At 40.9% G+C, this 13,652-nt stretch overlaps 1 protein-coding gene across 1 annotated transcript; it reads left to right on the top strand.

The window, feature by feature from the left end:
• Nucleotides 1-1,294: 1,294 nt before the first annotated feature.
• Nucleotides 1,295-12,959, top strand: ical1 (islet cell autoantigen 1-like). Its single transcript, XM_061683088.1, has 13 exons — nt 1,295-1,444; nt 2,739-2,770; nt 2,838-2,991; nt 5,365-5,437; nt 5,525-5,648; nt 5,724-5,922; nt 5,997-6,122; nt 7,303-7,401; nt 7,474-7,556; nt 9,109-9,155; nt 10,637-10,918; nt 10,989-11,084; nt 11,159-12,959. The coding sequence occupies exons 2-13, from the start codon at nt 2,763-2,765 to the stop codon at nt 11,272-11,274; spliced, it is 1,407 nt and encodes a 468-aa protein (XP_061539072.1). The 5' UTR covers nt 1,295-1,444; nt 2,739-2,762; the 3' UTR covers nt 11,275-12,959.
• The last annotated feature ends 693 nt before the right edge of the window (nt 12,960-13,652 follow it).

Raw genomic sequence — 13,652 nt, 5'->3', positions numbered from 1 at the left:
CTGGCATGTAAACTAGATTTAGTTGTTAAAAAAAAAAAAAAAAGTATATATATATAATATACTGTATGTTGTGGTAGGCAGGTGGTAATAGTTTTTTTTAACATGTTGGAACAAACTAATTTAATTGCAGTGTTATCCATCCATTTTCTGAGCTGCTCATCCTCAGTACGGTCGGAGGTGTGCTGGGGCCTATCCCAGCTGACTTCGGGTGAAAGGCAGGGTACACCCTGAACTGGTCGCCAGCCAATCGCAAGACAAACAACCCTTCCCACTCACATTCAGACCTATGGGCAATTTAGAGTCATCAATTAACCTACTATCCATGTTTTTGGGATGTGGGAGGAAACTGGAGTACCCAGAGAAAACCCACCGGGCACGGGGAGAACATGCAAACTCCACACAGGCGAGGCCGGATTTGAAACCGGGTCCTCAGAAGTGTGAGGCAGATGTGCTAACCAGTCGTCCACCGTGCTGACATTGCTGTTATACAGTATACAAAGAAAATTATGCTATACTAGGTACATCAGGTTCCAGGACTACAGTCACAAAAGATTGAATTGAAATACGAATTACAAGTTCTCGTCTACAAGGTCCTGAAGTCAAACGCACTCCACTGACTTCACTGACCTCGTCTGCCACGCCTTTGTGCAAGAATTCTTCCGGGATCCTCCGCAACTCTGTCGTCATGGCCATCTTATCCACGTCTTCAAGACAGATGCTCCTGATAACACTCTTGAGCTTTGGAAAGGGGGGGATCACAAGGAGTCATGTCGGATAAGGAGGTAGGTTTCTGCTTGGCCAGGAACTGTCAGATGCTCAGGACTTTGTGAACAGACGGGTTGTCCTGCCACAACTCGCCTCTTGTCGCGCACTGAACAAAGCAAATGCCGCAGGATCATTTTGTAGACATTTTGCCTAATTGTCTGGCCCACAATTGAAGAAAAAATGGACTTTGGGTTGGAAATATATCTTTCTTGACACACCTCGTATTAATCATTTAATTTAAGGAGACAATTTTACTGTATAGTGATGGTACAGTGATCATCAGGTGTTGCATAGGAAATTACCCAGTTTCACTGAATGTTATTCACTCCACATAATGTAGGCTTTTTGTTCTTCTATCTCTGCCAGCAACGTAATGACAGGCAGAACAATTAGAGGGTCTTCCATGAAATGGCACAATGTGCATAATTGACAGGTATTTCGACTGTTCGTGACATTTTTGTTGGGTGGCCTCCCATAAAGCTGTCTACGTCACGGCTAATTTGAATATCCTGTTTCTCTGACTCACACAATGATGGATATCGCGAGAGGACCGTAGGCAACCTCTTATCATAGATGCTGCACTTGAGGACCAATTGAACATAAGAGCAACATTTATTTTCGCCTCGCTAAACTGATGACTCTCAACTAAGGACGTAGACTGTTTGCCTGCGCGTTTATCGTAAGTTGACAAAGTTTTTTTTTTTTTTGACGTAACAGCGTAGCCGCTAACTTAGCTAGCGGTGGTGCTAGCAGACCATATCCTTTTCGGGCAGGGGTCCGAATTAATGTTGATTATTAACTGTCGACGTGGCTGAAGTTATTGTGTTCTGAAAGTAGACATCGGGAGGAGTACAGTGTCCCCCGACTCCAGTGTCTGTGAAGCAGCGTTTGCTGGAAGTGAACACCTGCTTTGACAGCCAGCTGTTTTCAGTGTTCGAGTAGCACATACATACTCGCTCGCAATTATTTGAAGCAACTGTTCACAGTTCAGCTCTATGAACAGTTGAACACGAAAACGAAAGATGAAGAGTTGGAGGCAGACTGAAGGGTTTTGTTCCCCAGTAATAAACGGGGCCACAGTTTATACAATGTAGCTGAGGAAGTTTTGTTAAACTCCTAGGTGGGTGACAATGTGAGAGGTGAGTGGTTCTCTGTCACTGTCAACGCAGTGATTGAATGGCTGTGAGAGGCTGTAGTTTACTGTGACCCTGAAAAAAATAACAAAATGAATTTCTTAATGACTCTTCTTAAGATCCAAGTCCTCAGGATCTGAAAGTGATTTGACTGACAAATGAATAGCTACTGTCCTAAACAAGCTACGTATTTTTTTTCTTCAATCTAGTTTAAATCCAATTTAATTAAATTTTATTTATAAAGTGCCAAATAGGAAAAGTTGTCTCAGGGCACGTAACAGGTCTAAAACCACAGTCCTCACTTATTAAAAGACCAACTGAACAGCACAAGCAAGCACTAGGTGAGTAAGGCGACAGAGGCAAAGAAAAACTCCTTCTTGGGAAGAAACCTCGAGCAGACCCAAGGCCAGTTGGGTTAGAGAGTAGAAAAGGAGAGAGACAGTGAGTGAGACAGCAACAGAGATAGATAGAAATGGATAGTGAGAGAGAGAGGTGGAGTTTTTGCTTGCACCTTGTAATGCACAGACACCTATTACTGGGAAGGGCAAGAGAGAGGTTAGCGTCAAAGGGAGATCAGAACAGAGAGAAAAGAACATGCTGACAAACTACAACTGTTAAGCAGTTCAACTAGGAACTGGACTAAGGTGGAGAACGAGCAACCAATCAGCAAGGGAAACAGGTTGGAAACGGGTACAGTGGGTGATGGTACATGAAACATGGAACTATAGGTCGCAGAAGTGTGAGAAATATTACAACATTTGACATAGCTGTCTATCAATGGGCAACATTCGGAGAGGGGACTTTTCCATTAATTAAGTGGCATACCTCTTATACTTGCAGAGTGGAAAAGACTGGCATCCAATCATGGAGGGGTATGTATTCATCAATTTCAATAGAAAACATTGTCATCAAGAATGGTAACACTGTTTCTTGGTGCAGGTTTGTCGGGGAACTGCTCGGTGAAGATAGCTCGGTCGTGGCACGCATGCAGAAGAGGTTTTGGAAGACCAAGCAGGTGCTAATCAAAGCCACGGGCAAGAAAGAGGACGAGTATGTGGTGGCCTCTGATGCCGACCTGGATGCAAAGCTTGAGGTACAAAAATGATGGAAAAGGGTGCCACAAATAAACGATAGAGACTCAAAGAAAGTATTTACTCTTGTACAAAGGGTAGAAAAACACCAAACAAACATAGTTCACTCAGCCTGGTGCTCTAAATTTTCTTCACTTTTTAGTTGTTAGATAACAGGTTTCTAAAAAAAAAAATAATGATAATTACTCAAATTCCCACAAAACTTTGTAGAGAGGTCGGGCTCGGCGCCATAGGTGTAATTGCAGGAGGGGGGCATGGGGGACTTGTCCCATGCACTTTTTCAGAAGGCAGTTTTGGTCCCCTGCAGTTTTACAGTCCAAATATCATGTTACACAGTAATAAATAGAGACACGACAAGCACTATGACCACACGGAGAAAGTGCTTTCAACCATCCAGAAATGCCTCCTAATATGTTGTACGCATAAATAGTGTTAGTGGATCGCATACTAAATTGACTGATGGTGCATGATCAACACATGCTTATCATGATATGAAAGCAAGCAAGCGTTCACCAGTACACAAAGCACGACCTACACTTGCGGTTCAATGAAAACGAAACCAACGGGTAAGTAAAATCCACAGACAATTTATTATGGGGAAACACAAAAACATCTAAAATTGTGATTGACACATAATTTCCGCAACTATATAGGCTATAACATGCCGCAAGGCATGCCAAGAAGTCAGTGTCCTCTTCTGGCACGCGAAAGCCTAATGCTCATCACGTGAGGCGATCAGAACTAAGAAAAATTATTGCAACTCATAAAGGTAAGACTTATAGTCTAAAATTGTTGCTGGCCAATATGATGAATTATGTAACCAGCCTGTCAGACCAGGCATTAATGCCAGCTTGAGTTGATTGCATGCTTCTAGTTAACCTTACCACAACACAAAACCAAGCAAGCCCGCAACAGTAGCCTGTCATAATAAATATTATTTATATACTGGGCTGCTGAAGTGTTTCATATTCTTCTCCATTGCTCCTTGTTGCCTTTAAAAATGGGAATATGTGATGCATTGAAAATGTTTAGCTTCAGCTAATTTTAGTCCCTGGTCAGGCTTAGAATACAATGGACAAAATAGGCTCAATACAATTTAAAAAATATAATTGATTTATACAAATCATAAGTGGGTCATAGATATTCTAGTTTTTCTTTGACCAATGACCAGCATTAAAATACATTACCGTAGTAGGCCCAAGTGTTCATCAAAAATGAGGCACATGTGGTATCCCTAAAAATATAATATTTTGTATTATTGTAAAATACTTTAACATTATGCACAGTTGCAACATTAAAATTGCACTTAAATATAGAAAAGAAAAAACTACCTAGTGATTCAAATAAAATGTATTGCACATAAAAGTTAAATAAAATGTTTCCCTAAATAAATGTTTGAAAACAAATATTTCAACCTTAAAAGTTAAATACAACCGAACTGTAATTAAAAAACGTACTGTAATGGAATAAAAAAAAAAAAAGGTTGAAGCCAATGTAACACTATGCACAATTTAAATTGTATGCACTATGCACAATTCAGTGATTGTTTTCCATATGTATCACTTGAGGGAGGCTGCACCATACCACACCTTGACAACCACTGCTCTAGGCTGTTGTTTTTAAGACATAATTGTTCTCCACGTGACCCTCAAAGTACACCTGATTGATGCATTCTACATTGATGATAATAATAATAATAGCGACAACAACAAAACCAATAATAATACTAATTTTAAAAGTGCGTGGTGGGTAGCACCCCCCCACGTGCACGCAAACACACACACTAAATATTTGTCCCCCCACCATACAGAGATCAAGTGTCAAAGCATTTTTATTTTTCAAAGCATTTAATTTTCCACATTTATCTTTACGAGGACTATCCTTCCTACATTGTAATTCATACACCTTGGTAGATGTCTTTGTGCTACCGAGTGCCATTCTGTTGTTTTATTTTAATATTTTAAAAAGTTTATTGAAATACACTGATGGAAAGCTCATCGCAGATTTGGAGACGTAAAAGAAGCACAACAAGACACTCAGTTAAGTTACCGCCGTTACTGTTTCTCATTTCATTTGATTGCTAAATACTTATGGCCGAGAAGTTTTTTTTCATACAAATATTCACTGTCATTAAGACTTTTAATGACACTATTAGTGTATGTTAGCGCTAGAGTATGGCGTGTTTTGACTTCCGTACAAATTTGCAGCCCTAGTAACAGAACAAGATTATAAACCGAGGACTCTTTGTATTTTGTGTCTGCTCAGGCCAAGTCATTTTTGTGTAACAGACAAGCACATTTCAGTTAAATCATTACCTATTTGCTGTTGGTAATAAACTATCATAGTCAGCCCTCCGTCTCGTTTGGCCCCCGCAGTTTTTCCGCTCAATCCAGTCCACCTGCACCGAGTTGCTCAAGGTGATCGAGAAGTACCAGCACAGGATCACGCGTGAGTTGGGAGTCCCTACGAAAGCAAAGCTTTAGTTCCATCCAGACTAACAATAGCAAAGGCCGCCAAACTGTTCATTCTCCGCAGGTTTGTCCCAAGAAGAGAACGAGCTCGGCCTTTTTCTGCGCTTCCAAGCCGAGCGCGACCGTACCAAGGCTGGCAACATGATGGACGCCACCAGCAAAGCCCTTTGCACCTCTGCCAAGAAAAGGTTCGAGGCACGAAGCTGCTTAGACAGGGGCATACCACAGTGTACATTTAAATGAGCTTTGTTTCTTTGCCACAGGATGGCGCTCTGTCCACCGCTGAAACGTTTGCACCAGGAAGTTGAGACTTTCCGGCGACGTGCCATCACAGACACTCTCCTGACCGTCGGTCGCATGGAGAAAGCTCGCACCGAGTACAGAGGAGCTCTACTCTGGATGAAAGACGTCTCTCAAGAACTCGACCCGGACACTTACAAACAGCTGGAAAAGTTCCGTAAGGTAAGAGCTGACTTACCCTGTTTGGTCCTCGTTTGGGGGCGGTGGTTGGACTGAGCAGTTTGATGTCTTGGCAGGTTCAAGGCCAGGTGAGGGCAACAAAGAGCCAGTTTGAGAAGTTAAAGAATGATGTGTGCCAGAAGGTGGACATGCTTGGTGCCAGCCGCTGCAACATGCTGTCGCACTCGCTCTGCAATTACCAGGTTGGCCCAACTGTATCTTTTAGTCAGGTCAAGTTTATTTATGTAGCGCCAATTTGCAACGGAAGTTATCTTGTAGCACTTAACCCATTGAACAGGTAGAGAACCACACTCTTACATTATGTACGTAGTGGCACCGTGAGGTCCAAGTTGAATTCGTTCTTTGACCACACTCACACCTCAAAGCACTTGTATCTCAAATCATCTTTCCCAATTGAAATAAATGGAAATGCCATTAATCTGTTTCAGCCTCCAAAAAGAACCCAACAAAAATGTGTTTTATAATAAATAGTGCTCTATAATGTTGTACATTATAAAAACATGTAGTAATAACATAATTAAATACAATGTAAATAATCAAATAATTTTTGCATCCTGATTAATTCATTGGGCAGTATCATCCAGGAGAGACGGTCACAATTCCTCTCAGTAAGCTGCAGTTATTCGTTGTTTTTCGCAATATATGTCTGTGAGTATTGTTAGGTTGTCTGGCTACATGTGGTGCGCCAACATTTGTATTGAAATATCGGTCGCTTAAAGGGTTATGTATAACACTGCACAACCGATGCTATTTGTTCTCCCATCTATAGCATTTTGTATTGTTTGTTAGCATTTAGCTAAGCAGCCGTTCCTCAGGCAAAGCTATGTGGTTATTTTAAATACACAATGTGTATTTATTTGTTGTCTTTAGTTTGACAGTAAACCTCAACTGGGAGTGGCAATAAACAGTTTAAGCCTCTTTTTTGAAGAAGAAGAAGAATTGTTTACTATCTGGGAAACTGGTGCTTGTTGAGAACTGTTGAGTTGTGTTCACTGCCACCATACAGCACTCTTACCTCGGCCGATAAAGGGCTTGTATCCCGAAAAACTGAACCCCACATTAGCATGCACTTGGTGACAAAGGCAAGGAAAAACTCTCAGAAAGAAACCTCCAACAGAACCCAGGCTCTGTAGAGTAAACGTCTGCCTCCGCTGGTTGGTTTGGCACATGGAGACATAGAAGAGGGGCAGAAGGTAGATAGAGAAAGCAAACTGAATAGAGGGGCGAGGGACAATAGAACAATGGGCACAACAGGGGCAGTATCAACAACAGTAATAGTCAGTCCCATGATGACAGCAACAGGTGCACTTGTACAGAAGTATTTATTCTTCAGTATTTCACACACATTCGCTGTCCCTGCAGACCACTCTGCTTCAGTTCTGGGAAAAGACAGCCCAAGCCTTGTCTGGCATCCATGATGCCTTCCAAGGGCACGTGCCCTACCAGTTCACCACAATCAAGGTGGGTAGGCGACATTCTCTCAAAGATCTAGCTTTCTAGCTTTGTCTTTATTACTCATCCAAACCCTGGCAGGACTTGCGGGACCCATTGGAGCAAACAAACGTTGCACAACAGGGAGAGGAGGAGGATAAGGTTCTACAGGGAAACACAGACAGGTGGAGTATCTCACCCATGTTATTTTCATCAAAACAATTACACTCACTCACAACTTTATTAGGTACCTGGCACAATATAATTAGATTCAATTCTAGAGCCACATCATGAATTCCCTTTATTGGTTATTATGGCAGATAAAAATGCTCAGTTTTGCGGTATGAATTTAAAAATAGTATTATCAAAATCTCACTAAAACACAAATTGCACAAGGCGAGTGGTGAAAGAGTATTTATTGAAAATCTTTGGCCAATTTGTTGGTTGGCTGGCTGGCAAAAAAATTCAAAAGACAACCAGTTTCTGGAAAAACCTTGTAATGGCCAAAGAAGAATCATTTAAAATTTGGTATAGACCCAGAAAAAAATGCGCACATCGCAGAATTTGTTCCCAATTTTTGCTGTTTGAGACTACGGCATGGATCGTGCAAACTACCACAAAATTGTAATTGTATGGTCTGATTGTGCGCTTGTACCTGTACAGTTGAAACCAGAAGTTTTCATACACTATATAAAAAGACACATACGCTTTCCCCCCCCCCTCACTGTCTGACATGAAATCAGACTAAAAATGTTACAATTATCAAAATTATCTCTCTTTGCTAAATCCCAGATTCATGAGAGAAGAATTTTTGCCACGGCCATTTAAAAGCCTAGACAATTTTTCATTACTTTCTTCAAAGTCAGAAGTTTTCGTACGTGTTTTTAGTACTTATGATTGCTTTAAAAGTGCATGACTTGGGTCAAACATTTTGGATATCCTTCCACAAGCTTCTTACAATAGTTGGCAGGCATTTATGCCCTTCCCTCCAGACAGAAATTGTGTAACTGAGCCAAGTTAGTAGGCCAGGTTTCTTCACTTTTTTTCAGGTCTGGCCGTAGATTTTCAATAGGATTCAGATCAGGGCTTTGCTATGCTTTGCTCACAAAAAGACGCCCTCTGGACCGGAAATGAATTAATGTCACTGGAGATGTCATCTGAGAACGGGGTCAGGTCAAAAAGTTTATTATTATTATTAATATTTGTAATATAAAATAATATTTTTTAGTCCCACAGTGGGGTAATTTTCATTTTTTTCATTTCATTATGGGAAATATAAATATATAGAATAAATAGCATGCAAGAGAAGACATCTATACAAGTACATTCACAAAATAGAAATTTAGACTATTGTCCATCCATACACTATCCAATTCAATCTATCAGCAATGTTATTTGTTTGTTTGCCAAAAAGAGTGCTGAGTTTTAATTGACTTTTTAGTTTTTATTAATCTGATTTAATAGACATTTTTTTTTTCTTCAAGCAAGGTTGAAACCTTTTAAAGTCATGTGCTTGCACCTCTGTAAAGTATCACATATTGACGTTGAATTGCATATATGAAAGTTTAAAAAACAAACTCTGGAACGTAACCCCCGCGATAAACAAGGGATTACCGTAGTGTACGTAAACTTCTGTTTTCAACTGTATTTTTCCGAGTTTCTCCTAAGTGTATATGCTTTGGTTGTCCTTAAATATATTGTTGTTGTTCAAAGTACATTTGTTTTAATCCTCCCTAGTCTGGTGTGCTTGGATGACGAAGCATCAGGAGGTGCCGCTGACACAGGTATGGAGGCTGGTGATTGACAGCACACTTACGTAATATCCGCTTGTCACTCTCTGTTAAAAATCACCTGCTTATGGGGGGCGGTTCTGTCTTATACAAATGCAGAGTGCAACTTTTGTTACAAAGACGACCTGTGGCAGAACTCGAGCGTGCGACAAATTGAGCAGCTATTTAGTGTTGCCAACTTAGACAGTAGACAGCCGTAGACAGACTAGTTTTCAGAAATGGCAAGAAAATAGATTTGCTTGGTTCACACTTGATGAGTGGGCAGACCTTCCAGAGACCCAACTACAGTGATACCGTGATTTATGAGTTTAATTTGTTCCGTGACAAAGCTTGTCACTCAATGTACTCAAATATCCAATCAATATTTACCATTAAAATGAAGTGGAATACCATTAATCCAGTCCAGCCCCCCCAAAAGATTTTTTGTTAGCTGTTTTGAATTAAGAATAAAAGCACTGTATTGTATATCAATATAATAAAACATAATAATATAAGGCAATAAACTGGTTTTATACAGTATAATTACTGTTTGTTGGGACAAGTCAGAAGTTACAACAGCTATGCCTAAGGTGAGCGCCATTAAGGGCGTGGCCTGGTGAGTGAGATCCGGAATGTGGTCGGTTAGTCTCTGTATGAACGTCAGGACGTGAGGTTGGTTGAGCTGCTTTCGAGCGTTCTCATTTTGTATTTGCATGTTTACGTTTGTCCTCGTCGTTATCAGATAAAAATTGAGTTTGCATTATTAAACACAATAATTTCCTGTGAGATGCAGGTATTTTTGTCCACTTGGCGGCGCCATCCTGACATTTACTGTAGTATCTGTGATTTTGAGTGTTTTGGCTTTAAAAGGCGTTGCCTGCCGTGTTCAGCGTGTAGACTTGGCTGCGTGTTGAGTGAAGTTGTGGCCATTGGCAACTCATGTATGAATGTTCTTATTATGCGTTTGTTTTCTTACTGTTTGTTCCGTAAAATGTTTGAAAGTGCACCAGCGACTGTCTTATTCTTTTTTAACCACTTGTGGGGAGTGTTACAATATGTTTTCAGCTCGCGATGGTAAGATACATTAAATTAGCTAGCATTAATATTTTACCTCGTGTCAGAGATCGTAGATGTGCTGTTGTGGTACAAAAGGCAGTTAAGCCTCATTTCTATGTGTGAAAAGATCCCAAAGTGAACATGACTTTCTTCTGGTTCGCCACTAGCGCACCAAATTATTTCTCCACGAGTGTTGCGTGCGAATAAGGTAACGTTAGTCGGTTGGAAAAACAATCCGTGGCAAAGATTTTGCCTTCACCTTTTTTTGTAATTAATTATTCTAGTTATTTGATTCATTCATTCAGCCCTATGCAATTTAAAAGCAAAAAGATCGACCAGCTCTGAACAAAAATAAAATTGTATGCTAGGACACTCGTAAGTCAAGGTACGACTGGACTTCCAAACTGAATTTGGGAACTGACTTCTGCTTTATCTCAAAGGTGTTTTTCTGGACTCCACTGGCATTGACTCGAAAGCTGAGGATGCAGATGGTGATCAGGGTGAGATGGCTTTCCTCAAAGATCTTCTCAGCCCCGGGCCAGGTGCCACCGACGACTTGAGTAGAGAGTGGCAGGATGCTTTTGGGCTCTTTGACGCTCCCGCAAACGGGCCGCCGCCGCCGCCGCCGCCAGGCCACATCGTCCCCCCTCCGCAGTGCACCTCCCCCAGCCCAACTGGCTTCCTGCCTTCTCAGTTACTGGATTACAGTCTGAGTTCCGCAGGTGAGCCGTGTTTCTCTACTGTTGGCAGGCTGACACTGCTCCTCCTCATCGCCATGTGTTTGTCTATCAGGTTGGTCAACACCACCTATGTTCCAAGCGCCGCCCCTTCAGCCTCCTCCTGCTCAGAACCAATCACATACACCGGCCCCAGCTTCTGTAGCCAATGGTAAACAGCAATATAAGTCATTATTAGTATTGAAATAATCATGAGTTGTTATTAAAATGCCAATGTGGGTGTAGCTACTGCAGGTAAATCCAGAGACATGTCTGCTTGGTTCAACCTGTTTGCGGACCTGGACCCGCTCTCCAACCCTGACGCTATTGGACGCTCCGCGGATGAGCTCCTCAATGCCTAAAACTGTGTGTGATGATGTCGTAGTCATTTTTAAAACACACACACACACACACACACACACACACACAGGAAATGACTGTTAACACTGCACTGCACGAGGATTGCGAAGGTGTGAAAAATGTCAGGAAATTTCCACAAGGTAAATTTACATGTGGGGAATATTTCAAATTGGAAATGTTCTATGGGAATTACCGCAGTTATTGGGGAAATAAGGGGTCAATTTATTGGAAAGGTATCATTTCCAAACGTTTTGTCATAAGCGGACATCCATTCAAAAAAGGTACCTCTCCTTGCCCATATGTGAGGGTCCCTTTATTGCTCCAAATGTTTCCGATTGCAAAAAATCAACCAAGTGATGGCTCGTAATTAGAAAAACTCATAAGTCAGGGCACTTGTAAGTCAAGTAAATTGTTCCCGTACTTGCATGAAATCTGGTTGTTTTGGTCAGGATTATGCTAAAACATAAACTATATTTAAATTTCCAATTAAGAGCCAACTTTCAATTTTGTAAATTACTCATTTATTCACATTAATGTCCATAAATTCCCATGGAAAGGTTCCAAATGTAAACATTTTGACAAATTTTGTGTTTGCTTTCACTCGTCATTCTGCATCTTGTGACTGCAGGGTGCTGTTTTTATTCTGGACACCGTTTCGGCTTTATCACACTCCAAAGAAGGATTAGAACTTTATTCCATCAAAATACATCGGCCACAACGTAGGTGATTGGGTTTACAATGTAAAGATGTACCACCTGTTGCTAATCGGTGAAAATTTACCGTCTGGAACCCCCATATACCTCCCCCCCAAGACACAATAGATCTGGGGGTGCGACATCTAGGGGAGTTCCACAGGGAGCCATTCAAGCCAGCACCGCTACTGCTCACTAGTAATCAGTGAGTCAAAGATGAAATCAAAACTTATTTAGTGGGTCATTGGTTGCAGACCAGTTTTGAGCTTGACACCAGGAGCGCCAGTGATAGATGTTTTAGTATGAATAGCTTTATGTATATTTTTATTGATTACACTTTGATCTTCTATAATTTACTTCAAAGGCGTGCCATCACAGTACATCCGCAATCCACTTTTGTTTAGGACTGAACCTTTTTAATCAGAAGTGTATGAAAGAATGGAATGAAAATACTGTATTGCTAAACTGCGAATTATGTATGGAGAGAGTCTAACATGATAGAACTGTATTGTTAAAAGAAAACTTATATGGATCAAGCATTGTTTTCCTCCCCAATTATTTAAAACATACAGTATCTACCAAGGTTACCATTTTAAACTTGGTAATAAAAAGGTAATTTTTCTCCGAGGAGCTTAGGGTACAGCGATTTTGAGATAATGAGGTCTGCATTTGTATGTCTGACTGAGTGCATCTGTAAGGTTGTGAGGGCAGGGCCTGTGGTGTGAAAGTCTTTGTGTTTTGTTTTTTCAAATTACTATTGTTATGACTACTGTATTTTAAGTAATTTTCCACGTGATACAAGGACCACTTTTTTGCTACATTTAGCTTTAAATATGTTCCTCTACTGAAGGTAGCATTTACTCTGTCGCTTGTTGTATATTGTTTATGCTTAAGGAATGTATTTATCTAATCACAAATGCTATATTTCATGTGTTTTATTTCACTTCAGGAGTTACAGGTGAAATCAGGTTAACAATAAATTGGACCAAAAAGGTTGTGCTTCTGTGGTGTATTTTTGACACTTGGTCATTTCTTTTAGTGGATCTCCAATTGGCCCACGGTACCACATGCAATATGGCGATGACGATGTGCAAAGTGTAGATGATGTGTAGACGCGGATTTTTTTATTTTTTATTTTGGCCGATCATGTCGTGTTGGAAATTGAGGGTATGCTGTGTAATGTAAATGGTGGCGACACAGGTAGGATGTGACTTAGAGGTCAAAGAGAAATTCTGGAAGGAGCTTGACGGAGTAGTTCTGAGCATCCCAGAGAGAGAGAGAGAGAGTTGTGATTGGTGCAGATTTTAATGGACATGTTGGTGAAGGAAACGGGTATGATGAAGAAGTGATGGTAAATTCGGCATCCAGGAAAGGGACAGATGGTGGTAGGCTTTGCAAAAAAGGATGGAAATGGCCGTAGTGAACACTTTCTTCCAAAAGAGGCAGGAACATAGGGTGACCTACAAGAGCGGAGGTAGAAACTGGATTACAATTTGTGCAGACGATGTAATCTGAAGGAGGTTACCGACTGTAAGGTAGTGGTAGTGTGGCTAGATAGCAAAGGATGGTGGTGTGTAAGATGTCTCTGGTGGTGGGGAAGAAGATTTAAGAAGACAAAGGCTGAGCAGAGAAATGTGGTGGACGCTGAGAAAAGAAGAGTGTTGTGCATCTTTTCGAGAAGAGGTGAG

The sequence above is a fragment of the Phycodurus eques genome, chromosome 1, assembly GCF_024500275.1.
Source record: "Phycodurus eques isolate BA_2022a chromosome 1, UOR_Pequ_1.1, whole genome shotgun sequence".
Classification (NCBI taxonomy): domain Eukaryota; kingdom Metazoa; phylum Chordata; class Actinopteri; order Syngnathiformes; family Syngnathidae; genus Phycodurus; species Phycodurus eques.
This window is presented reverse-complemented; position numbering and strand designations above follow the sequence as displayed.